Here is a 27884-nt window from a genome sequence, read left to right as displayed (position 1 = left end):
TAGGGGGGGGGGGGGGGGGGGGGGCCCTGAGCTAGGGGGGTCCCTGAGCTAGGGGGGGCCCTGAGCTAGGGGGGGGGGTCCCTGAGCTAGGGGGGTCCCTGAGCTAGGGGGGGCCCTGAGCTAGGGGGGGCCCTGGGCTTGAGCGTCCGCGTGACCGTGAAGAGGCTCAAGCTCAGGGGCCCCCAAAAAAGGGGTAACGGTGAATAACAGGGACCCACACGGTCCTCGTCACTGTTATTAACAACTAGAATTTCGCCGGCCTTCGGTCGGCGAATCCTAGTTACATTGCAGCGCAATATGGGAAGAAGGAAATTGCGTTGACAGAGTTGACAGACTCCACTTCATGTTTCAGCTGTGTTTTTAAACTCAGTAGTGTGCCCTGCACATGTAGTAACGGATGGGTTATAAATTATTATAATAACAGAAAGTGTTTTTTATTTCTCATAAATACGCAAACATGGTGAAACAACTACAGTCACAGAGAGCAGTGCCAAGGTAGCTGCTGCCTGCTAACGATGCAAACAACAGCCTTGCCTGTCGTGTGTGTGTGTGTGTGTGTGGGGGGGGGGGGGATAGCACTAATTTTCGACATTTTACTGTGTCATAAAAATTTACATCTGTAGCCTATATTGTGATTACATTTGACCGTACATTTGACTCTTGTGTTATATTCTTGTGAAATATTCAGTAAAGTATTGTGGTGAAATATTCACCCCAAGTTGATAAGATATGCAGAGAATATAATACCAAGAAGCCCCAGTTTGAAATGCATTAGGCCACAGACCCCCATTTGATACCATTTGCTCTCTGGGAAAATCAGGGTCCATTTGGTTCCATTTGTATGCTCTTGGAGTATGATGACTGTGCTAACAGTATTATCATAAAATATGTCTCAGTTTGAAGATTCAAAAAAACATATTTCATATGTGTGAGCTTGTAAAGTTGAACGTTCAACCTAGAGACAGTGTTGCCAAGTCTGATCATTATAAGCTACTTTGGACTTGTTTATCTATTGGTAGTCCTTGACATGGAAATGTTTGAGTTCCACTGCTCTGAAACAACATTAGACAACAAAGTTTGACCGTCTATAATTGATTATTTTAAGACTAATTTCCGGACCATTTCTGATTTACCTACTTTGAACTGGCCTATTAACATTTTTATAGACCTGGTTGCTTGTTTCACTCTCACATCCACGATATGTGGCAACCCTGGTCCCTGGTTTGTTTTGCGTGTGGATGTTTTTTTTTGTGTTGCTTTAGCATCTTTAGCACAGTAGCTATCAGAGGCTGCTGCAGTTGCTGCTGTCATGTGGAAGCAGGAGGGAAAAAGGAAAAAAGACGAAAACACACAGCATTGCGCGCCCGCAGATCTGCCCTTAAACGGCAGATCTGTCGTTTTATGGATCATAGAACGAACGTACCGGTACTATACTGTTAGCTTGTTGCTCCCCCCCCCCTCCCTCTCTCTCTCTCTCTCTCTCTGACGTTCTCTCTCTCTCGCTCGCGCGCGTTACTCTAACACGTCTTTCTGTCTCTCTCTCTCTCTCTCTCTCTCTCTCTCTCTCTCTCTCTCTCTCTCTGTCAGAAAGCGTTGTCAGTTTACTCACAGCACCGTCACTCCTGTCAGTTATTTCGTCGTGTATTGGTAGCCTATATGAGCCCAATATTGGCGTTACGCATTTCACTTGAATAATGTTGTGTGCGCACGTGCGCACGCTGAGAAAGACAGTTATTTAATGAAACTGAAAATTATAACGTGCTGCACTGCTGTCTCGCCGCCGTATAGCCATTCCTGTGTGTGTGTGTGTGTGTGTGTGTGTGTGTGTGCAGGCGTGTGTAGTCGTGTGTGTGTGTGTGTGTGTGTGTGTGTGTGTGTGTGTGTGCAGGCGTGTGTAGTCGGCGGTGGGCTGGCAGGCGAAAATAGCAAAAGCTATACGTGTAATGTAAATATTTCGGCACAATCCAAGTAGTGACAATGAACAATGTTGATTTAACTAAGGGATTCGCTGAGTGTTTTATTTTGTAAATACAGGGATTTAGAAGGGATAAGCACTAATTTCTCCCCTTCCTTCTTTCTGTTATCCTGCGAGGGCCCTAAAAAGCAAGATGGCTGATTGTGAGACTGAAAAGTAGTGTGGGGGCGGGCCTGGTGGGCCTATGAGAACACAGAGCAGTGTTGCCAGGTTTGCGAATTGTAAGCGAGTTGTAGTGTGTGCAAGTAGCCTGGTTAAAAGGCCTTGTTTCTGCCCCTGTGGGGCAACAGCAGTTTCTGTCGACCAGTTTCTGTCCACCGCTTTTGGCACGTGACCAACTTAAGCATTGTTATATTAGATGGGCTTATTCATCTGTGTCAATAAAATAACCCCAAAAGTCCTAAACCAACATGATACGTTACATTACTGTGTGTTTAAACCCTCAGTTTGCATTCATTTGGCTGTAAATCCTGAATATCGCAGCCCCATCATTTCTAGATCCGTCTATGTGTAAGATGATGTATGACGATAAGAGCGTCCCTCACTTCACACGGGTGTGATTTGTTAGCTCCCGATCCGATTCCGATCATTTGAAGATGACGTGATCGTCCCTACAGATCGGGACAACCCTATACCTGAAACAAATCATTTAACACTATTTTGGGTTGGTTGACTTTTTGATGCTTTTATGTCATGATGTTGAGGCGACTGTTTTTAGATCATCACTTTCTGATCAATGTTGACGAACTATTGAAGAAATCTTACCAACATGTGGTTCCTTTTCTTATGATTCCAGAAGTCTGTACCACAGAGCAGAGTCTCCAACTCCCAGCCTTCTGTCTGTGAAGAGTGACTGGTCTATGGGACGACCTCCTAACTTCAGTGATGAACCTGGACCTCCAGACACACAGTATGTCAATCCTCCTGTTCAATATAAACACTATACAATATAATATTATTAATGTAATGCAATGTGAACATATCCTTATATCAGACATGAATATTACCTGAATGCACGCACACACACACACACACACACACACACACACACACACACACACACACACACACACACACACACACACACACACACACAGGATAATTGGCAGTATAATCTGCATACACTATGCACTACACTTTATGAATGTGTGTAGATCAATCATTCAAAACCCACAACATACGGTAGAGGCTCTTTCTAGGGAAAACAAACAAAGAGGAAAGATATCACAATCCCTTACGATAAAAAATATATATACATTAAACTCAAAAGCTTCATCCCTTTCCACTGAGAAACACGTTAGCAACATTATCAACAAACTTTCAATTTCTTTACATCACAATAAAATAAATGATGCATGAGATGTTGACACAACAACACAAAGAAGCAGGACTTACAAAGAAACACAGCCAAGTTTTAAGCACGACTATTCACAGCTTCTTGTTTACAATCTGCTACCATCAACATGTATTCTATTCACAGCTTATTGTTTACAATCTGCAACCATCAACATGTATTCTTAATCATCTTGACATAGAATATATACTGCATCAACAATGTGCTTATGTGTGTATCTGAAAATCTACAATGAAAGTAAAGCATTTTTACATCAAGATCTCTTTAAAGAAACCCCACAAACACAGTGTAACCCTTGACCCCCAGAAAATGGCACTCTTAAAGTAACCGATTTACATAGAACTGCAGGCATATTTGCCACAGGGTTACATGTAGGTACATTATAATAAATGTTGTGTTCATGTCCACAGCGTTGTGACTGAGCAGAACCCTGGACTGAAGACACCCAGTCAAACCACACCTGGACTGAAGACACCCAGTCAAACCACACCTGGACTGAAGACACCCAGTCAAACCACACCTGGACAAGGTAAAATATGCTAATACATTGGATGTTCTAACTATTGTCTGTATCAACAATTATATTCAAGTGCAAATAATGAAGCTAAACAACTTTAAACTCTGGGAAAAAATCAACTGGTAGCCTATTGTGTTGTAAAATTGTGCCGTAAAGGTCTATAGTTATAATAAAACATACATTTTCTTCTCATTTCAGATGATTTGAATGATTATAAGGTCAATTTGAAGGTCAGTTTGGACAGTCTTGATGGAGTGAAAAACCACATGACGGAAGAGTCTGGAGACTCCGTCACCAGCACCTACTCAGAGCTCTACATCTCAGCGGGACAGAGTGAAGGGGTTAATAGCCAACATGAGGTGATACAGCTTGAGAGAACTTCCAACATGAAGACCTTCCATGACGATGCAATCGACTGCTGTAAAGTCTTTAAGATCATCCTCCCTGGCAGAGAGGAACCCAGCCAAACAGTTCTGACCAATGGCATCGCTGGCATCGGAAAAACATTCTCTGCGCGCAAGTTTGCTCTGGACTGGGCAAGAGGTTTGGAGAATCAAGATATAGATCTCCTGGTTCCCTTTTCATTCCGGGAGCTGAACTTGGTCAGAGATAAGCGGTACAGTCTTCTCAACCTGATCCATGATTTCCACCCAACGTTAAAGAAGGTCACAGCAGAGCAGCTCGCTGCCTGGAAAGTTTGCTTCATCTTCGATGGCCTCGATGAAAGCAGGTCTCCGTTGCACTTCGACACAAATGAAATCATCTCTGATGTCACAGTGACATCATCGGTGGATGCTCTGTTGACGAACCTCATCAAGAGGAATCTGCTCCCCTCGGCCCTCCTCTGGATAACCACCAGACCCGCAGCAGCCAATCGGATCCCTCCTGCATGTGTTGACATGGTGACAGAAGTGCGAGGGTTCACAGACCCCCAGAAGGAGAAGTACTTCAGGAAGAGATTCAGTGAAGAGAAGCTGGCCGACAGAGTCCTCTCACACTTGAAGACATGGAGGAGCCTCCACATCATGTGTTACATCCCACTCTTCTGTTGGATCATTGCTACCGTTCTGCTGGACATGTTGAGGACACACACCACGATAGGACAGCTGCCCAAGACCCTGACTGAGATGTGCTGCCACTTCCTGTTGGTTCAGACAAACACGAAGAAGCAGAAGTATGACGGGACTCATGATGTGAACAAGAAAGACAAAGAAAAGGGGACTCAACAGCAGCTCACTAAGACTGACAGGGATGTTCTTCTGAAGCTGGGCAAGCTGGCGTTTAAACACCTGAAGAAAAGTAGCATCGTGTTCGACCAAGAAGACCTGGAAGAGTGTGGTCTTGATGTGAAAGACGCCGCGCTGTACTCAGGAGTGTGCACACAGATCTTCAAAACAGAGAGTGTGCTGTTCCAGAAAACGGTCTACAGCTTTGTTCATCTGGTCATCCAGGAGTTTCTGGCTGCAGTCTACCTGTTCCACTGTTTCACACAGAAGAACATGGAGGTCCTGAACACATTCCTTGGCGATTACGGCGACGATGTTGATGATGACATCTCCCTCTCAGACTTCCTGGAAGCTGCCGTGAAAAAATCCCTGAAGAGTCAAAATGGCCACCTGGACCTCTTAGTCCGCTTCCTTCATGGCCTCTCACTGCAGTCCAACCAGAGTCTGTTAGGAGACCTGCTGGGTCAGACAGAGAACAGTCCCAAGGAGATCCAGAAAGCCATCCAGAACCTGAAGAATATGTTAACTGATCGTGATGCCTCTCCTGACAGATGTATCAACATCTTCCACTGTCTGATGGAGATGAACGACCACTCATTACATCAGGAGATCCAACAGTTCCTGAAGTCAGAGAACAGAGCAGAGAAACTGTCTGAGACCCAGTGTTCAGCTCTGGCCGTCATGCTGCAGATGTCAGAGGAGGTTCTGGAGGAGTTGGACCTGGACAAATACAACGCATCAGTGGAGGGGCGAAGGAGACTGGTCCCAGCTGTGAGGAACTGCAGAAAGGCTCGGTTAGTAGTTAACACATTGACTTGACTGCCAATCACGTCATGTTACGTCGCATCGAATCCATGGCTTGACTGCCAAGCGCGCAGTATTGTGTCCTATGGTCTTTACAGTGGATTAGTATAGATGGCGCTCTTCATCAACGTACTGTATGAATGATGCTAGGTTGCTAGGCAACAGATAAAACCAGAAATGAACCAGAAGTGAAAGTCTGCCTCCCGTCCGCCTCAATTTAAACAGAAATGTGCTTTGGATAAAAGTGATACATAAATGCACCATTTACAATGACGCAGCATTTTATACAGCCGGTTCCATGTTTTCCCGATCTCAACCCTGTCTGCATGCACAGGAATGCTTCAATGTCAACCCTGTCTGCATGCACAGGACTGCTTCAATGTCAACCCTGTCTGCATGCACAGGACTGCTTCAATGTCAACCCTGTCTGCATGCACAGGACTGCTTCAATGTCAACCCTGTCTGCATGCACAGGACTGCTTCAATGTCAACCCTGTCTGCATGCACAGGACTGCTTCAATGTCAACCCTGTCTGCATGCACAGGACTGCTTCAATGTCAACCCTGTCTGCATGCACAGGACTGCTTCAATGTCAACCCTGTCTGCATGCACAGGACTGCTTCAATGTCAACCCTGTCTGCATGCACAGGACTGCTTCAATGTCAACCCTGTCTGCATGCACAGGAATGCTTCAATGTCAACCCTGTCTGCATGCACAGGACTGCTTCAATGTCAACCCTGTCTGCATGCACAGGACTGCTTCAATGTCTTCACAATAAAAGCATGCAGCTTTCACAAGTTGGCCCATAATTAAGACAAGGAAAAGGATTAAGAATTCTGTGGCATTCCACAGCAATCTTTTCCAAAATGTAAAACAAATCTATAATATGGAATTAATTTGGTTAATGGTAATGGAGAAATTGTAAAAATTGTAACTTTATTAATCCCAAAGTTATTCCCAATAGGAATAAAGTCTGTGGTTCTATGGCTATGGGCTGCAGCAATCATTTAGAAGAAAAAAAAGGGAAAATAACTAAAATAGTTTTTGGAACCATGAACTTTAGTTCAAAATATTGAATGATGAACTGAACTAGTTCATGGGGGGGGGGGGGGGGGGGGGATTATTCCATTCCTCGGGGGTCCCCAAATTATTTTCCAAAACATAATTTGCAATTCAGTTTGTATTGGGAAGGGGGGGGGGGTCGCGAGACATGGCCAAAGCATCCCTGGGGGTCCCCGGCCAAAAAGGTTGAGAACCCCTGGTCTATTCCACAATACTGTTTATGTCTGGATAACTAGATAGGAGATGTTTTAGTTAACTTCCATGACAGTGAACTAGGTATCATTTGTATTGATAATCTCTTATTTAATCTGCATTTACAGACTTGTTGGCTGTGGGCTCAGTAAGACAGGTGTTGAAGCTGTGTCTTCAGCTCTCAGCTCTAATCCTTCCCATTTGAGAGAACTGGACCTCAGTGAAAACAACCTGCAGGACTCAGGACTCTGTGCTTCACTGAAGAGCCCACACTGTAGACTGGAAGTTCTAAAGTAAGATACATTTACCACTTTTATTATGATCACTTCTGTTTTATTATGTACTGTATTATGTGAATATAATATGAATGCTGTGGTGAGAATGTATTAACCCATTTTGGGCGGGAACCCTTTTTGGTGTTAGCATTATGTTATGCTTTAGCTATTGAAAAATAGCAGATCTACAAGCTCATAGCGCGCCACCGAGTGTCGCGCTACGAGCTTGTAGGTCTGCTATTTTTGAAAAATCGAAGAACGACTGACATAGAAACATAGCTTTTTCAGAAAGCTGTCGGTATGTGTTACGATCAACTGTATTCTACGTATTGGACCCTCGTCTGGTTCTGGTGTGTGACGACCCGGTTGGCATTTCCATGGTTCGGCGGCGGACAGACAGACAGGCCGGCCCGGGAGAAGATTAACATGACACGAGACTTGGTCACATCAAAACGTTCACAAGGTTTATTACCCTTACAGCAGCATATATAGTTTGGATACTTCATGTCCTAATGACGTCACAGACTAGACATCACAATCACTGCCTGCCAGCAGCGGCCTTCAACGTGCTCTAACAGTATCCGAACACAGCACCAAGTATCAGAACACTATAATACAACAGTCCACTCTTTTGTCATATAAGGACAACGTCATCTGATACTGTATTTATAATGCGGAACAGTGTACAATCACGTATTGATACCGAAAAACCTGGACTCCGCCAGGGAAATTGTATCAAGCCTCTCGTTTATGTGATCTCTTAATCAATACTCATTGATTAACCTCTGAGCAAGCACGCGCACGCTACCTGATTGTACACTTGAAACACAGACATAGGTGTAGAGAGAGAGAGATATAAATAGGAAACACAGAAAGAAAAGAGGGGAAGAAATCAAGAGGGGAAGAAATCAACAATATATCTATATAATGTACAATATATACATTATACACTGGGTTGTGGGGATAGGAAAGGGTACATTACACTCAACCTGAAATCATCCTGAAATCACTGATTATGTTTAAATTAGTTCATTTCTAACTAATGAATAATCACACTGAATAATGAATAATCACACTTAATTTCAACACCACAGGATTAGTCCATTCTAATCTATTCTCTCAGTCTAGCAGGCTTAGCCTGTATTACTCAACATTCTCTCCCAGTACATCTTGTCTCTCCTCAGTCGTCCTATCAGGCCATATTGTTGATCTGTCTGGGATGCAGGTACAGCCTGTCTTTACCTATCCCATAAGGCAACCATCTCTGACATTTATCGCTGACATTCACTCTTTTTACCCCACTCTTTTACACTCGCCTGCCTCCCTTATCTCTGGAGGCCCTCTTTCCTAAGTGGAATGTGTGGGTGTCATGCATAGGGACTAGGCATGTGGAAAATAATCGATACGTATCGATACATCGATTATGACGTGCGCGATGCGAGTGAATCGGTTCATTCACTGTGTGTCGGTAAAATTGACGGGTGAAATCTCGATGCATCGTTCGCGGAGTGCTTTCATCGGTAAAATCCGTGGTTGCACTGTTTGTTCATGGTAAATTTCACCCTATCCTGTGTTTCCGAGGCGCATTGAACGTACCATCAGAAATGGAAGGGAAAAAAAAGGTCTCTCGCAGCCAGCTCCGCACAGTGTGCGGCTGTGCGCTGCGAGCACGCAGTCAGTGAACAGAAGCTACCGTACGACGGTGCAGAGTAGACACGTTGAGACAGAGCACCCGCGACGAACAGAAGTGAGCCCCACGCACAAAGGAAGCACAACCTTTAGCTTTATAAAATAGCTGTCCGTCGATCAGTTGACTTTTCACTGTAGCGCTGCGTGCTGCTAATGATCCACACCCCACAGCTGTTCTAGCTGATTCTCCGAGGCGAATCTGCGTCGCGACTCGCGATCATCAATTTGTAATTAAAGAAAGCTTCTGCAGTCTGCACACACGTGTACAACAACAACAACGCCACAGCTAGGTGTACTGCTTGCGTTTAAAGTCGTTTACAACCGTTCCACAACTTTCCACTGTCCAGCTTTCCCCTGCTGTTCTCTGGGATAGAAGCCTTATTTATATTCTGCAGCAAGACGGTGTCGCACGCCTAAAATTGCAGATCCACAAGCTCACAGCGGTGCATGGATGAGACGCGTTGTGAGCTTGTACATCTGCTATGTATTTATAACGTTAATAATACATGCAGGCCAGGGTCTTCAATGTTTTTTAGGTCAAGCCAAGGACCACTTAGCTGAGAGTGAGAGATCAAGCAGGGACCCCCACTATACATAGGCAATTATATTATAAAACTGTGTTGCAGATTAAACTACTTGTTTGACAGCACTACGAGTGTGACCTGTCATTTTTGTTTTGTTTATTTGTTTATTTTCTATTTATATGTTGGTAACATTAATTGAGCTATTACATAGGCTATTACATTTTAATCTCTTGAACCCTCTATACTCAAAACCTCAAATTGACCTTTGAGATATAATAATTATACTATAGCCTATGATTATTAGTAATCTAACAATTCCACAATAACCAGCAGAGAGCAGACACTTTGTTTACTTACATAATTCTATAAGTTGGGTTGTTTGAGATGCAGAGCTATAATACTAACCTACAGTAAAACAATAAATTGCTTTGAATTTAAATGTAATGCATTTTTACATGTTTTGGGAAATTAATAGAGCTTTAATATAAATCCTTTCTATTGTGATGAATCTCCATCAAATCGCATCGTATCGGTAGTGGGGTGAATCGCATCGTATCGGTAGAGGGGTGAATCATATCGCATTGATTTGAACTAAATGGTTATCGCATCGCATCGGGAAGAGGGAGAATCGTATCGCATCGTATCGCCAGGGGATTCCCTGTATCTCTAATGTATCGTATCGCTGGCAGTGCATCGAGATGCGTATCGAATCGTGAGATGAGACGAGATTCACATGCCTAATAGGGACAGTGTGTAATGACAGCAAATAAACACATATTTGACATTGAGACACAAGAAACCAGTCATTAAACAATAAAGAAAATGTTAGAACATGTTCCAATCGTCCAGGAACTCCGTCCAAAAACAAACAAAACTGAAAAGGTTCCAACCGTCCATGAACCTACTCCCAAAATGTTCACGAACATACCAGCAGTCTACCAGCAGTCCAAGACATACCAACAGTCCACTCTTACGACCCTACTCCACTGGAACCGATATGGCACAGAGCCCAAGCTACAGTTCTCCATACCAGCGACCGCGCGCAATTGTCCTGTACCGAATCCATCAGATATTGCGCTGATGTATATGGACCTGGCCGTGCATTGTTGATGATATAGCATCCCCCATTAATCCATAAGAAAATCGCGCGCGCGAAACAAATCTCGCGCACATTCTGCTCCAGGATGCTTGTCTCATATAGTCTGAGCAAAATAGGTCTTCGTCACAATGTGACTACTTCCTATTTCCTTCATGAGTTCAAGACCTGGAAAATGGTCATAGGACGTTGTTCAAATGGCACACTTGCGTCACTGCGGTCTAGGCCGACACAGACCCTCCTGGCCCGTGACCTGTCAGATGCAGACCCATGCAGGACGCGGTCTGCGTCCGGTGTAGGCCTTGGCTGATCTTGCCCTCTTGCAGACATCTGCAGTAGCGATGTGATGGCCCTACTGTAGGCCGTGCGCAGGCCCTGCTGTAGCATCCGGTGTAGGCCGTGGTCTGGCCCTGCTGTTGCTGTTCTATGCCCGAGGCGATCTCCCTTCCCCGGCTGAACGCTTAGGCCTTCTGGACCTGGTGTACACCCGTACTGGGGCTGGAAACCCACTCAATTTCTGTATTTTTCCGTCTGCTGTCCGTCTCCTGTGGACAAAACTGAACAGCACTGGGTTCCCCCCCCCCCCCCAAACAAAACAAAGATACACACGCATACTGTGTGTGCGTGCTTGGGAGCTTCTAATACCATATTGGTTTTACTTCATCAATATTCCGCCAACCAATCAATCACTCATCCAAGGAGAATAATAGTACATTTAAAATGTCTAAATGTGTATTTTTGAGCATGTGATGTGTCTCATACTTACTGCATGACCCCTGATACTGGTGCAACCTGCACCTCCGCTCCATGTGGGCCACCTGCTCTGTGTGCTCTGTGTAAACAATTTCTACAGAGCTCTCTGTGTTCTCACAACAATAGATAAACCACAGGGCCTTCTCCCCAAAATCTTTCAAACCAGAAGCACAGACATTCTTGTTATGGGTTAATTCGTTAATTCTTTCAGACCATTTGCGTCACACTTGCACATGCAAATAACATTTGTATTTGCCCTCTTGAAACACAATTTACCAGACACATTTCATACAAACGGCGATTGGGGACATAGAAACATGAATGATAGTTATTCAGCCTGACGCAGATCCTGGTTCAGCATGACTGCATTCCTGTGTGTTTCTGTGGAAATATAAATATATTAGGGTTAGAATTGTCCACACTTAACCACGCTTGTGAAACACAACGTAGTTTTCCCACAGAATATTAATTCTGTCCTGCTGGCAAATCCTTCGCCAGGCTAAACCATGGTGGAGCCCCCTAATATTACTAATGCCCAATTCACTCATACTAGTCAGACTCTTGACCATTATTTTTCCTCTCTGGTCCTTTATACCTTGACTGACCTGACATACTGTCGATTTTCTATCCTGAATAACATTCATTTACACTTCTTGTTTCGCTGCTATCAACACTGTAGCTATTTATCACTGCTATTTATTTATTTGAACTGCACGCGGCTTCTCTCAACCTCACAACCATGCGTCCATGTGTGAAATGCAAAGAAGCTCCCGCCCAGCCAAAATCTAAAGACTTCTCTCAACTGAACTCTTCTTCTCTCACTCAACTGGGGTTTCCCTACTAATTTAGTGTCTAATACAAATTATTTCAGGCCTGTTGCCTAAATTAGTGCACTGACTATATTACTACACAAAACTTGCACCCCTATTTTGTCTAAACTTAATAACCTTGTCCCAAAACACCAAAACAAAATCGTCTGTCTCAAGATCGATTTATTCGTGAGCATCTCTGCTCCTTAACAGGTGTATCTACTGACTGGGACCTACCGGTATCTGTTATATATATATAGGGTGTGTGCTGTGCTGCAGCACTGCATTACATTTTAAAACACTGTCTATTGTCCACATGTTGTGGTCATAATTTAAACTTTTCTATTGTCCTTAGTGTTCACATTTGCACTTACTTATTCAGACTTTATAGGACTAAAGTTGGTCTAACCCAATGAGACACACTTACTTGTAATTCACTATTGACTGGGCCTAGGATATCACAATGAAACTTCTCCAGTTGATTAATTATATTAAGACTAAGATTTTTTGTATTACTGAAATTATATGTTTAAATATGCAAATTATGCATTATATGCGCTAATTTGCATACATTCCGGGACGATAAATCTGAAGATCAGATAAAGCCAGGTTCAAAAGTATGGTTTAATTTTGCTGACATATTAGAGACAAAGACAATTAGGGTATTTTCGATATCTAATTATCACTCCACAAATCAAAAAATAGTGTCAACAGGCATAAAAAAAACAAATTTTTGCCATGTTTTAGGAATAAAATGTGATGTAAATCAGGCTGTGAATGAGAAACCAACGAACCCTTCTGTAAGTTCCTGCAGAATATAGTTATGAATAAGACTGTAAAGTTGTGTGTATGTGACTGTGTAGGTGTATGTGAGTGCAACTGAAGTGGAGATTCTTTGTCCCAGGTATGAGGAAAACTCATTTTGAGAAAACGGCCTTTAAAGATTTGTATTGTAAAATTCCAAAACGTTTTATTTGAAGCCACTATTATGAGACAAAATATCTCATTCAAACCTTGGCATCAACGTATTATGCCATATATCATTAGAAAGGTCTGGACCTCGAGCTGACTGTGGTTGGATCCAAATATGGTCACTTCTTTTGTACCAACAACCAATCATGAAAATAGAGAGGGTGGATTTTCACCCAGCAAAACGAGCTGTCATTGGCTAAAATAAACTACTAAAATAAACATCTAAATCTGTATTTTGAATGTTTATTTTGCTTTAGTTTGAAAGAAAACATGTTTAGGAAGCAAAATAGCACAAAATTTAAAAATCATGATTTCACTTGCCATGTCTCGCCTTAAATGCTTGTTCCAACCCGTCACTTATGTTCTTAGTTTGCCGCTAAAAAAAATAACATCTGAGAGGTTATGATCATCTTTTTCATAATATTGGGGGAAATCAAACTAACATTCAGTCTTCATAGTCTTTGATATCTAAATTGTTATCTTCCTGTTATTCTGTGCTGTCATGGTGTTGTCTATTCCACACTCTAAATACTAGATAACTAGATTTGTTCCAGTTAACTTCCATGACAGTGAACTATAGGTATCATTCATTTTGTATTGATAATCTCTTATTCAATCTGCATTTACAGACTTGCTGGCTGTCATCTCAGTAAGACAGGTGTTGAAGCTGTGTCTTCAGCTCTCAGCTCTAATCCTTCCCATTTGAGGGAACTGGACCTCAGTGAAAACGACCTGCAGGACTCAGGACTAGTGGAGCTGCTCTGTGCTTCACTGAAGAGCCCACACTGTGGACTGGAAGTTCTAAAGTAAGATACATTTACCAATTTTATTTTGATCACTTCAGTTTTATTATGTACTGTATTATGTAAATATAATATGAATGCTGTGGTGAGAATGTATTAACCCATTTTGGGCGGGAACCCTTTTTGGTGTTAGCATTATGTTATGCTTTAGCTATTGAAAAATAGCAGATCTACAAGCTCATAGCACGCCACCGAGTGTCGCGCTACGAGCTTGTAGGTCTGCTATTTTTGAAAAATCGAAGAACGACTGACATAGAAACATAGCTTTTTGAGAAAGCTGTCGGGATGTAGAAGACATTTTTACAATCTGATCTCAGGTCAAAATAAGCTTGATGGTGAGACATGGTAGGCGAATAGCAGTGCACGCTATACAGTCTATTACAGTTCCTTTGATCCAACAAAAACTAAAGTCCGTCCGCTCCGGGCGGTCCAAAAGAAAACGTGAACGGGGTAGCCCTCAAGGCTTATCCTCCAACAAGGAACACGTTCGAAACGATCTCACCGGTAAGCGACGTCTTTATCCGACTTCCCGCACGCCGGCAACTGCTTCCAAACGGCCGATAATCCCACGGTACAGAACCACTCTCGTTGCTTCTCCCAATGCGCAGGCTGTCCTTAGTATTGGCTGCAGACACTATGCTTAAACATTATTCCAGTCTAAAAGTTGTCTGGCGCCTGGAGCTCCTCTCTCAACCGTGCAGGCCTACACTGTGTTTATGCTTTTCCTCCTTCTCCCCCGTGTGTCACTTCCTCTTGAAGTAACCTTGGGTGGCGACACTAGTGGCGTGTCAATCACCCATGTGTCAGACCCGTTACCTTTTCCTCATGAATAGGAAACCTTATTTATTATCACATTCATTTCACATGTTACATTTCTCCTTAAATAAATAACACGTACAGAACAATAAAGCAGAATGACATAAATAATGTGCTTTTGTCACACAAGTTTTCTGAAATTATATGTTTAAATATGCAAATTAGGCATTATATGTGCTAATTTGCATACATTCCGGGACGATAAATCTGAAGATAAGATAAAGCCAGGTTCAAAAGTATGGTTTCATTTTGTTGACATATTAGAGACAAAGACAATTATCACTGTTTTATTGTGTACTGTATTATGTTAATATGAATGCTGTGGTGAGAATGTATTAATAAGCTTGATATCATGGTAACCCAAGCCTATGTGCCTGAGTAGACGTTAAAATTACCCCAAGCATGTTTCAAAGTGTAAAATCTCTTTAAGGCGAGTGTATCGGCTACTTCATCATATAACAGCGTTTCTCACAACGCGTTGAGGAGTTTGTAGATCTGCTATTTTTGTCTTGCGACCCGCTGTAGCTACGCCACAGTTATCAAGTTTCTTAACCCATTCTGACCTGAGATCAGATTCTAAAAATGTCTTCTGCATCCTGACAGTTTTCATTCTGACCTGAGATCAGATTCTAAAAATGTCTTCTATGTCAGTCGCTCTTCGATTAAAAAAAAATAGCAGACCTACAAGCTATTGAAAAATAACAGATCTACAAGCTCATAGCGCGCCACCGAGTGGCGCACTATGAGCTTGTAGATCTGTTATTTTTCAATAGCTAAAGCACGACACGATGCTAACACCAAAATGGGTTCCCGCCCAAAATGGGTTAATAATATGTCCACTACAAATCCAATATTTTTAAAACGTATTATTAAAAAACGGCGAATTAAACATTTATTAATTAATTCATTAATGAATTTATGTATGTTTTAATCTGGTGTTTCAGACTGGCTCACTGCTTCCTGTCAGAGAGATGCTGTGAAGCTCTGGCCTCAGCTGTAAGCTCTAATCCCTCCCTAAGAGAGTTGGACCTGAGCCTCAACGTGGTGAATGATTCAGTTCTGGAGAACTGCAAGTGAGTAGACTTGGGCTGTGTCCATGTTGGACAGTGAGTAGACTTGGGCTGTGTCCATGTTGGACAGTGAGTAGACTTGGGCTGTGTCCATGTTGGACAGTGCAGTGTTTCCCTTAACAGTGTATCTCTGACACAAAGGGCCATATCTTGCGTCAGGGGCACTTTCTCCGTAATTTGGGGATTTAGCATTGTGTAAGAGGCGTTCCCCCATTAAATTAGCTATCTTATGCCACAGTCTAAATCCTTAAAACACCTCCGCTACCCGTTACATTATGCATAGGTGTGGTTTGGGCGTTACGCAACTTAAACCAATCGGTGTGCCAGGTACCATAATCCATTATACCTGGAGTGAACCTTATGGAAGAGCAACGCGTGCTGCCTTGGAATACATTTAAATTAGATACAGAGGGTTGTTGTGTGTGTTCACATTACGGGTGGTTTGAAGAGACGATTTCCGTTGTCCTAAACTTGTGTGCATAAGATAGCAAATATAGGGAAAGCGCATCAACACGCGTACAGACACGCCTCCAGCCGCACACATGTATAGTGGGTTGTGTGGCCGCAAGATAACCTTTACGCATAGTGGAAGCTCCTAAATGAGTAATTCACGTAAAGTGTTTAATGCTTGCGGGTAAGGCATGGGATACGATACAGCCCAAAGTCACAAATCATGATAAGAACAAGAACACAATGCAGTGCCTCAAAGGTATAAAAGGACAGTGGAGTGCTATAGGGGTTAAGGTGGAGTCTGAGGAGGTGATGAGATCCAAACTGGGCAGCAGTGAGTATGTCTGGATGAGCTGCAGGGCCAAGATAATGACAGGAGAAACACTGTAGTGTCAGCTAGTGGAGACGTTGTGTTAGACAGTCAGACATTGATGCATTGTTGTTCTACTTCCTACAGAGTGAAACACTGTAGTGTCAGCTAGTGGAGACGTTGTGTTAGACAGTCAGACATTGATGCATTGTTGTTCTACTTCCTACAGAGTGAAACACTGTAGTGTCAGCTAGTGGAGACGTTGTGTTAGACAGTTAGACATTGATGCATTGTTGTTCTACTTCCTACAGAGTCAAACATGGAGGAGAAGATAGATTTAATTCTACACTCATTTCAAAACGTGAGTATCTGTGTCTACATTAACATTTTATACACTGTATACTTGGTTGATGTTGTCCTGAAAACTCTTGTGCTCTCTGCTCTTGGCCTGGTCCTTAACACCATAAGATGAGGTCATGTGGTCTGACAGAAACAATGGGCCTCATTCACTAACCTGGTCGTAAACAACATGTATTTCGTCTATATTGGCATAAGTTCAGTTCTGACGTGTGATGCATGAAAGGTGGTGCAGAGCCGTGATGTGTGCAGATCACAGGTGGATCTCGTTTTGGTTTGAAAGTCACAAGTGATCTCCCGTGTCGGTCATTGGCATGGTTCCATGCTCCATTTAACACCATACAAGACAACCGGAAATATAAATCACACCTGTGTGAACTGAGCGGTGCAACTATACATTTACTGTTATAGTTACTGTACTGCACTGTGCTCTGTACTGTATTGTAGTGTACTGTGCTCTGTACTGTATTGTAGTGTACTGTGCTCCATGCTGTACTTTGATTATTTTGGGGAAGGGAAGAGAGAGACAGACAGGTACACAGACAGACAGACAGGTACACATAGAGACAGACAGGTACACAGAGAGACAGACAGGTACACAGAGAGACAGACAGGTACACAGAGAGACAGACAGGTACACAGAGAGACATACAGGTACACAGAGAGACAGACAGGTACACAGAGAGACAGACAGGTACACAGAGAGACAGACGGGTACACAGAGAGACAGACAGGTACACACAGAGACAGACACATAGAGATAGACAGGTACACAGAGAGACAGACAGACAGGTACACAGTAACGCAGAGAGACAGACAGGTACACAGAGAGACAGACAGGTACACAGAAAGACAGACACATAGAGACAGACAGGTGATTGGGGGGGTGGGGGGGTTGTCCCCAGATTATTGTGGGGGGCCCTCAGATGATTGTGGGGGGCCCCCAGATGGCCAAATTGGCCAAAAATGTCAAATAGTGTAAGAAAGTGGAAAATATTGTGGAAATAGCAGATCTACAAGCTCACAATGCCTCAAACTAAATGGAATGCCTACAATTCCAAGTGCTTGTCAATGTTGATTATTTTGGGGGGTCTCCAGTTCAAATATGATTATTTTGGGGGTCTCCACTTCAAATATGATTATTTTGGGGGTCTCCAGTTCAAATATGATTATTTTGGGGGTCCTCAGTTCAAATATGATTATTTTGGGGGTCTCCAGTTCAAATATGATTATTTTGGGGGGTCCTCAGTTAAAATATGATTATTTTGGGGGTCTCCAGTTCAAATATGATTATTTTGGGGGTCTCCAGTTCAAATATGATTATTTTGGGGGTCCTCAGTTCAAATATGATTATTTTGGGGGTCTCCAGTTCAAATATGATTATTTTGGGGGTCTCCAGTTCAAATATGATTATTTTGGGGGGTCCTCAGTTCAAATATGATTATTTTTGGGGTCCCCAGTTCAAATAAATCACACTGTAGAATGTCTCTGCCCAGGGGTGCAGAGACATTCTGCCCCCTGGTGGTTGGACTCTGACAGTGACGATCTTCTTTATTACATTTTAATTGTATCGAGTCTTAATTTAGTCGACTAAGACTAGACTAAGACTAAATAATGTACAAATGACTAATATAGGACTAAATCTGTTGCCAAAATTAATACTGCAGTGAGTTTGTAGATCAGTGTGTGTGTGTGTGTGTGTGTGTGTGTGTGTGTGTGTGTGTGTGTGTGTGTGTGTGTGTGTGTGTGTGTGTGTGTGCGTGCATGTCGGTGTCAGTCAGTGAATGATGTATTTAATGTTTACTGTGTTGTTTTCTCATCAGATTTCCAGCGTCTCACACTGGACTCAAACACAGCACACTGTGACCTCTCTCTGTCTGAGGACAACAGGAAGGTCACAGGGGGGTCACAGAGGTCAGGGGGTCCGCGTCCTCCTGATCACCCAGACAGGTTTGATGTCCGGGAACAAGTTCTGAGTTCACAGAGTGTGACTGGACGCTGTTCCTGGGAGGTAGAGTGCAGTGGAGACGTTCGTATAGCAGTGGCTGACGGAACAATCAGCAGGAAAGGAGATGGTCTTGACTGTTTGTTTGGATGGAATGATAAGTCCTGGAGTCTGGACTGTGATGGTGTTTATCGTTCCAGTTACTGTGTCGACCACAACGGACAGCAGACTGTCCTCCCTCTCAGTCCCTCTAAAGGCTCCAACAGAGTATCCGTGTATGTGGACCGTCCCGCTGGGACTCTGTCCTTCTACACAGTGTGCTCTGACTCACTGAGACACCTGTACACCTTCCAGACCAGGTCCACTGGACCTCTCTATGCTGGGTTCAGGTTAAACCCCTCCTCCTCCTCCTCCTCCTCCGCCTCAGCGTGTCTGTGTGAGCAGTAAGTATAATGGACACACACACATTTAATTCCAGACCACGTCCACACACACACACACACACACACACACACACACGTAACACACACACACACACACACACACACACACACACACACACACACACACACACACACACACACACACACACACACACACACACACGTACGTAACACACACACACACACACACACACACGTACGTAACACACACACACACACACACACACACACACACACACACACACACACACACACACACACTGGACCTCTCTATGCTGGGTTCTGGTTCTGGTCCTCCCTCTGCTCCTCCTCAGCGTGTCTGTGTGAGCAGTAAGTATAATGGACACACATTTAATTGTAGTCCTATTTTAGTCATTTGTACATTATTTAGTCTTAGTCTAGTCTTAGTCGACTAAATTAAGACTCAATACAATTAAAATGTAATAAAGAAGATCGTCACTGTCGGGTGAAGTGTTAGAGTCCAACCACCAGGGGGCAGAAAGAATGTCTTAAAGTCTCCACAGTGTGATTTAATTTCAACTGAGGACCCCCAAAATAATCATATTTGAACTGAGGACCCCCTAAATAATCATATTTGAACTGGAGACCCCCAAAATAATCATATTTGAACTGGGGACCCCCAAAATAATCATATTTGAACTGGAGACCCCCAAAATAATCATATTTGAACTGGGGACCCCCCAAAATAATCATATTTGAACTGGGGACCCCCAAAATAATCATATTTGAACTGGGGACCCCCAAAATAATCATATTTGAACTGAGGACCCCCAAAATAATAATGCACTTACTTTAACCCATTTTGGGCGGGAACCCATTTTGGTGTTAGCATCATGTCGTGTTTTAGCTATTGAAAAATAGCAGATCTACAAGCTCATAGCGCGCCACTGAGTGGCGCGCTACGAGCTTGTAGGTCTGCTATTTTTGAAAGAGCGAAGAGCGACTGACATAGAAGACATTTTTAGAATCTGATCTCAGGTCAGAATGGAAAACTGTGAGGATATAGAAGACATTTTTATCTCAGGTCAGAATGGAAAACTGTCAGGATATAGAAGACATTTTTAGAATCTGATCTCAGGTCAGAATGGAAAACTGTCAGGATATAGAAGACATTTTTAGAATCTGATCTCAGGTCAGAATGGAAAACTGTGAGGATATAGAAGACATTTTTAGAATCTGATCTCAGGTCAGAATGGAAAACTGTCAGGATATAGAAGACATTTTTAGAATCTGATCTCAGGTCAGAATGGAAAACTGTGAGGATATAGAAGACATTTATAGAATCTGATCTCAGGTCAGAATGGAAAACTGTGAGGATATAGAAGACATTTATAGAATCTGATCTCAGGTCAGAATGGAAAACTGTCAGGATATAGAAGACATTTTTAGAATCTGATCTCAGGTCAGAATGGAAAACTGTCAGGATATAGAAGACATTTTTAGAATCTGATCTCAGGTCAGAATGGGTTAATAACAACGCTATCGGATGTACAGAGCACGAGCTGGAACAACATATTATTTTCAGATGGGGGTCGGCGGCCAATTACATATAATTGTTGGGGTCCTTGACATGAAATATTGAGCACCACTGATACAGAAACATGAGGTATTTCAGAAAACTGTCAGAATTTAGAAGACATTTTATACATTTCGACGTCAGGCCTAAATGGGTTAATTTTTTTAACAAGTTACAAAAGAATGGAGCTTTCCGGGCCATTTGAATCATTATAATTCATCCTCCAATGTTAATCTACAGATTAATGAGAACCTTTGTGAACCTGTACATATTTATTAATGAATTGAACTGGGGACCCCCAAAATAGTCATATTTGAATATGATCCCCCCCCCACACACACGCACACACACACACACAGCATTGTCACTCAAAGTTAACATTGGAATCTATAATTTTATTGTGTGTGTGTGTGTGTGTGTGTGTGTGTGTGTGTGTGCGTGTGCGCGTGTGCGTGTGCGTGCGTGCGTGCGCGCGCGCGTCTCTAGACTCCTTCATTCCAACATGGACACAGTGAGGACAAAACCCTCTAGACTCCATCATTCCAACATGGACATAGTGAGTACAGAACCCTCTAGACTCCATCATTCCAACATGGACACAGTGAGGACAAAACCCTCTAGACTCCATCATTCCAACATGGACACAGTGAGTACAGAACCCTCTAGACTCCATCATTCCAACATGGACACAGTGAGGACAGAACCCTCTAGACTCCATCATTCCAACATGGACACAGTGAGGACAGAACCCTCTAGACTCCATCATTCCAACATGGACACAGTGAGGACAGAACCCTCTAGACTCCACCATTCCAACATGGACATAGTGAGTACAGAACCCTCTAGACTCCATCATTCCAACATGGACACAGTGAGGACAGAACCCTCTAGACTCCATCATTCCAACATGGACATAGTGAGGACAGAACCCTCTAGACTCCACCATTCCAACATGGACACAGTGAGGACAGAACCCTCTAGACTCCATCATTCCAACATGGACACAGTGAGGACAGAACCCTCTAGACTCCATCATTCCAACATGGACATAGTGAGGACAGAACCCTCTAGACTCCATCATTCCAACATGGACATAGTGAGGACAGAACCCTCTAGACTCCATCATTCCAACATGGACACAGTGAGGACAGAACCCTCTAGACTCCATCATTCCAACATGGACATAGTGAGGACAGAACCCTCTAGACTCCATCATTCCAACATGGACACAGTGAGGACAGAACCCTCTAGACTCCATCATTCCAACATGGACATAGTGAGTACAGAACCCTCTAGACTCCTTCATTCCAACATGGACACAGTGAGGACAGAACCCTCTAGACTCCATCATTCCAACATGGACATAGTGAGTACAGAACCCTCTAGACTCCTTCATTCCAACATGGACATAGTGAGGACAGAACCCTCTAGACTCCATCATTCCAACATGGACACAGTGAGGACAGAACCCTCTAGACTCCATCATTCCAACATGGACACAGTGAGGACAGAACCCTCTAGACTCCATCATTCCAACATGGACATAGTGAAGACAGAACCATCTCCTCTGCACAATAATCACAGTGACTGAACATCAGGAAAGACACTGATCGTTTCCTGTCTGCTTTGTTGTGTCTTTCAGAGCCATTTTAGGCTAGGCCCTGCCCGAAAACGTCGGGTTGGGTCGGGTTCGGGCAGAAATTGACAACTCTACTGGCAACGCATGTTATAACATCGGCCAAAGAGTCAGGACTCAGCCAGCAGTCAGTTAGCAAGGATATTCCATCTGTATGAGCTGACGCTGTGGAAAAGTCTTGGGTTCATCTTTGTCTAATTACTGATTTTATTTTCCCTTTCTCTATATTCTCTGTAGGGTACGATGCCTTTGCATGGCGAGATGGAAGAATGTCCTGTTACAGAGTCACTGTCCTCTCTGGAAGTTCATGCTGTTACAGAGTCACTGTCCTCTCTGGAAGTTCATGCTGTTACAGATTCACTGTCCTCTCTGGAAGTTCATGCTGTTACAGAGCCACTGTCCTCTCTGGAAGTTCATGCTGTTACAGAGTCACTGTCCTCTCTGGAAGTTCATGCTGTTACAGAGTCACTGTCCTCTCTGGACATCCAAGATGAAACTGAGCTAAGTTCACAGACATTTACACCTGACATCGTTCTTGTGGAAAACAAGGAACGCTACAGGTTCCACTGCACCCACGCTGGACTGTTCCAATGCAGCGTGACCGGCCTGGGGTTGAAGATGGAGACAGAGGGAGAGGTGACTTACGGGACAGTCCCCTGGGGCCGGGGGCTTCTGTCCCAGCTGAGCAAGAGGCCCGCGGGACCACTGTTTGACATCAAAGGTCCTCAGGGGTCCGTGTGTCAGTTGCAATTTCCACACTGTGAGATCCTCTCCACGGGTGGAGGCAAGTCCTTGTCTGTTGTCCACGTGGTGGATGATGACGGCGTTGAGCTGATCAAACCCCGTGTGGTCACAGAAACTCATGTTATCATAGATGTAACCGGGTTGTCTTTATTTGGTCTCATCATGGAGAAGCTGTTCGGGCCCAGGCCTATCCAGGCACTGGTGGCACTGTTTTATAGCCCACCGATTGAGCATGATGATGACCCCATGTCAATGCTGAATGTACTGCTGCTACCCAGCAATGTGGTGCTGAGTGACGTGAAGAAGGAAAGGAAGGAGATGCACGGAGAAGAGAGTTACATCGAAAAGCCTCCCTGCGTACTAATCCCAAAGAAGAAATATACCCTCTCCACCTCGCATCGGGATGATGCCGTCGTCATTGAACCACACAGAGCAGGCTTTGAAGTCGACGGATCGTGCTATCACAATTACATCACGACGTTTCAAGTGACTTTCGAGAAAAGGATGAAGATGGTCGAGCTGCTTCTAAGGGACTGCGACACCTCTGTCTGTGCGTGGGAAAGCTGCGTGAACTTTTCAGCTCCTGCTGTGAGCCGACAACAGAGCCAACGCGTTCAGCACACAGCGAGTCTCGCGGCAGAAGACACCCTCTCACCCAAATACGGTGAAATGGCACAGATTAACAATTCAAATATACACACCTAGAAAACACCCGATCTCACTCTCCCAATCCCTCACGCGGTGAAATAGCAATCTGTCGCGGTCAAAACAGTAGTAGTGTAACATGTAGGGATTGTGGGGGTTTATGTAGGGACTTAAAACAGTAGTAGTGTAACATGTAGGGATTGTGGGGGTTTATGTAGGGACTTGAACAGTAGTAGTGTAACATGTAGGGATTGTGGGGGTTTATGTAGGGACTTGAACAGTAGTAGTGTAACATGTAGGGATTGTGGGGGTTTATGTAGGGACTTGAACAGTAGTAGTGTAACATGTAGGGATTGTGGGGGTTTATGTAGGGACTTAAACAGTAGTAGTGTAACATGTAGGGATTGTGGGGGTTTATGTAGGGACTTAAACAGTAGTAGTGTAACATGTAGGGATTGTGGGGGTTTATGTAGGGACTTAAACAGTAGTAGTGTAACATGTAGGGATTGTGGGGGTTTATGTAGGGACTTAAACAATAGTAGTGTAACATGTAGGGATTGTGGGGGTTTATGTAGGGACTTAAACAGTAGTAGTGTAACATGTAGGGATTGTGGGGGTTTATGTAGGGACTTAAACAGTAGTAGTGTAACATGTAGGGATTGTGGGGGTTTATGTAGGGACTTAAACAGTAGTAGTGTAACATGTAGGGATTGTGGGGGTTTATGTAGGGACTTAAACAGTAGTAGTGTAACATGTAGGGATTGTGGGGGTTTATGTAGGGACTTAAACAGTAGTAGTGTAATACGTAGGGATTGTGGGGGTTTATGTAGGGATTTAAACAGTAGTAGTGTAACATGTAGGGATTGTGGGGGTTTATGTAGGGACTTGCCAGTCCGTGCTATTTCACCGCGGTGAGATGGGCCTCGATGGTTCGTTTCTGTTCATAATTTGAACACTTTTATTTCTTGCAGCACAATCTACAGGAGCGGCTGCTTCCATACCAGCACAATCTACAGGAGCGGCTGCTTCCATACCAGGTGAGTCTCTAGCTTGTAGATCTGTTGTTACTTCCATACCAGGTGAGTCTCTAGCTTGTAGATCTGTTGTTACTTCCATACCAGGTGAGTCTCTAGCTTGTAGATCTGTTGTTACTTCCATACCAGGTGAGTCTCTAGTTTGTAGATCTGTTGTTACTTCCATACCAGGTGAGTCTCTAGCTTGTAGATCTGTTGTTACTTCCATACCAGGTGAGTCTCTAGCTTGTAGATCTGTTGTTACTTCCATACCAGGTGAGTCTCTAGCTTGTAGATCTGTTGTTACTTTGGATGTTTTAGCGTGACGCTGTAGTGAGGTCAAGTAGGACGTTAATTCATGAACAAACACGTTTAAATAAGGAGATAAGATATAAGAGATTTCTGCAGCAACGATCTATAACGATATCTATAACGCACACACACTGTGTGTGTGTGTGTGTGTGTGTGTGTGACATGTGTATGTATATATATATATATACTACCAGCACAAACTGTATCACTTTATTGCAATTTTTAGAATAAGAATTGTTAGCTCCTATATGGCACTTTCCATTTTAAAACAATGTCAAATGAAAACCAACAACTCAACGTTCAATCCTCCTTAACTTCAGCGAAACACTTTGTGGACCAACATCGGCGTTTCCTGGTCGACAGGGTGAGGAACGTGGGTCCCATCCTAGATGTACTCTTTGAGAAGGACATCCTAGACAATGAGGGCTACAGCAATGTGATGTCCAATCCCACCACTCAGGACAAGATGAGGGCCATCTATGCTCTCCTGACCTCCAGCACAGCCAGAGACACTTTGCACAAAGCTCTCCAGGAATACGAGCGTTCTCTCCTTGAAGATCTGTAAGTCATTTGCATTTAATTAACCCATTTTGTGGCGGGGGCCCCTTGTGGTGTTTTAAAGCATTATGTTACTGTATACTTTAGCTGTTGAAAAATGGCAGATCTACAAGCTACGAACTTGTAGGTCTTTTGTTTTTAAATCGTGAGAATGTGCCTCGAATCTTTGAATATATATTATTACAGAGTGAACATTTTAACTTCTGGGGAGGTCCCTGGAACAACATATTATTTTCAGATGGGGGTCGGTGGCCAATTACATATAATGTTTGGGGTCCTTGACATGAAATATTGAGCACCACTGATACAGAAACATGAGGTATTTCAGAAAACTGTCAGAATTTAGAAGACATTTTATAAATTTCGACGTCAGGCCTAAATGGGTTAATTTTTTTTTTTTTTTTTTTTTACAAGTTACAAGAGAATGGAGCTTTTCGGGCCGTGTTATTTGAATCATTATAATTCATCCTCTTGATTCCCAAGAGCCCCACACTTTCATTACAATGTTAATCTACAGATTGATGAGAACCTTTGTGAACCTGTACATATTTATTAATGTACGATCAGCCCTTAAAACAAGGCTCCAGACTTCCCAAAACAAACTGGTCAGGCTACTACTTGGTCTCACTCCCCGAACCCACCTCACCCCTGTCCACTTTGACAGGCTGGAATGGCTTTGGGTTGATGACAGAGTAGAGCATCTTGCAATGGGTCTGGTCCACAAGATTCACAACACCACTAAGATACCCATGTACCTGTCTAAATACTTCACCAAGATACCCATGTACCTGTCTAAATACTTCACTAAGATACCCATGTACCTGTCTAAATACTTCACTAAGATACCCATGTACCTGTCTAAATACTTCACTAAGATACCCATGTACCTGTCTAAATACTTCACCAAGATACCCATGTACCTGTCTAAATACTTCACTAAGATACCCATGTACCTGTCTAAATACTTCACCAAGATACCCATGTACCTGTCTAAATACTTCACTAAGATACCCATGTACCTGTCTAAATACTTCACCAAGATACCCATGTACCTGTCTAAATACTTCACTAAGATACCCATGTACCTGTCTAAATACTTCACCAAGATACCCATGTACCTGTCTAAATACTTCCTTAATGCCAATGAAGTCCACACCCACAACACCAGAGGGAGTTCAACAAACCATGTGCAACCCAGATTCGGCACAAACAAGGGATTAAATTATTTTCGCTCCTATGCCACCAAAATGTGGAACGCCCTACCAACAGTCATTAAGACATGCGAATCCCCTGACTCCTTCAAAACTGCCCTCAAAGGGCACCTACCGACGGCTGCAATTTGAAACTGGTCCCCGTAAAATCTGAATGTGTGTTTCTGCACAGATATGGTTATTCACAGCAGCGGTCTTGTTCTTCTTCTCCTGTTAGGAAGTAAGTGATGCTGTTGATGGACCAGGAGTGCTGTGCTTCCCTGTGTGGCCACCAGATGTCCCCCTTCGCCGTGGCGTCCATATTGCCTGTGTCTCAGCCTTTGTCCCGTGCTTGTTCATGGGATTTGGGTGGGGGGGGGGGGGGGGACGCACGCACATTGTGATTGGCCGGAATGAGATGGTGTACAGTATGACGACGAGAGCACCCCTCACTTCACACAGGTGTGATTTTTATTGCTCTGTAAAGCTCTTTGAGCTGAACTTCATGTCATGAAAAGTGCTGTACAAATACATGTATGTAAATGTAATGTAATGTAGATCATTATTAAATATCACTGTCGGATGCATTCATGGATGTTTGATTTGTGACATTTCACACAAACTGTAACTCACAATAATGCCAAATAAAGTGATTTTACAGGACTGGACTTGGACTCGACTAGAAGTTAATGGTGTGCATTGTGTGACGATATGAACAAATCATATTTACTTATGGATGTGTTGTATCGATCTGTGTTGTTCGATTCATGGGTTAATTAGTCATGTTTGGACTACATACGCCCTAC

General features: G+C 43.4%; 1 protein-coding gene across 3 annotated transcripts in view; it reads left to right on the top strand.

The window, feature by feature from the left end:
- The window catches only part of LOC308322359 (uncharacterized protein), a 37092-nt gene extending 9662 nt beyond the window's left edge, over nt 1-27430 (top strand). For 2 of the 3 annotated variants that reach the window (XM_080773564.1, XM_080773562.1), the window contains 13 exons: nt 2772-2885; nt 3740-3858; nt 4045-5866; nt 7260-7424; nt 13879-14055; nt 15813-15941; nt 17010-17059; nt 18879-19443; nt 21467-21536; nt 22854-24024; nt 24977-25042; nt 25651-25891; nt 27317-27430. In XM_080773564.1, the coding sequence (XP_080629690.1) occupies nt 2772-2885; nt 3740-3858; nt 4045-5866; nt 7260-7424; nt 13879-14055; nt 15813-15941; nt 17010-17059; nt 18879-19443; nt 21467-21536; nt 22854-24024; nt 24977-25042; nt 25651-25891; nt 27317-27323 (4696 nt within the window). In that variant the 3' untranslated portion in view covers nt 27324-27430. The remainder of the gene's footprint in view (nt 1-2771; nt 2886-3739; nt 3859-4044; nt 5867-7259; nt 7425-13878; nt 14056-15812; nt 15942-17009; nt 17060-18878; nt 19444-21466; nt 21537-22853; nt 24025-24976; nt 25043-25650; nt 25892-27316) is intronic. The other variant, XM_080773563.1, reaches the window with a different exon arrangement.
- The last annotated feature ends 454 nt before the right edge of the window (nt 27431-27884 follow it).

This window comes from Protomyctophum bolini (assembly GCF_963924005.1).
Source record: "Protomyctophum bolini genome assembly, chromosome: 2".
Lineage (NCBI taxonomy): Eukaryota > Metazoa > Chordata > Actinopteri > Myctophiformes > Myctophidae > Protomyctophum > Protomyctophum bolini.
The sequence above is the reverse complement of the archived record's forward strand: the minus strand, read 5'-3'. Positions and strand labels throughout refer to the sequence as shown.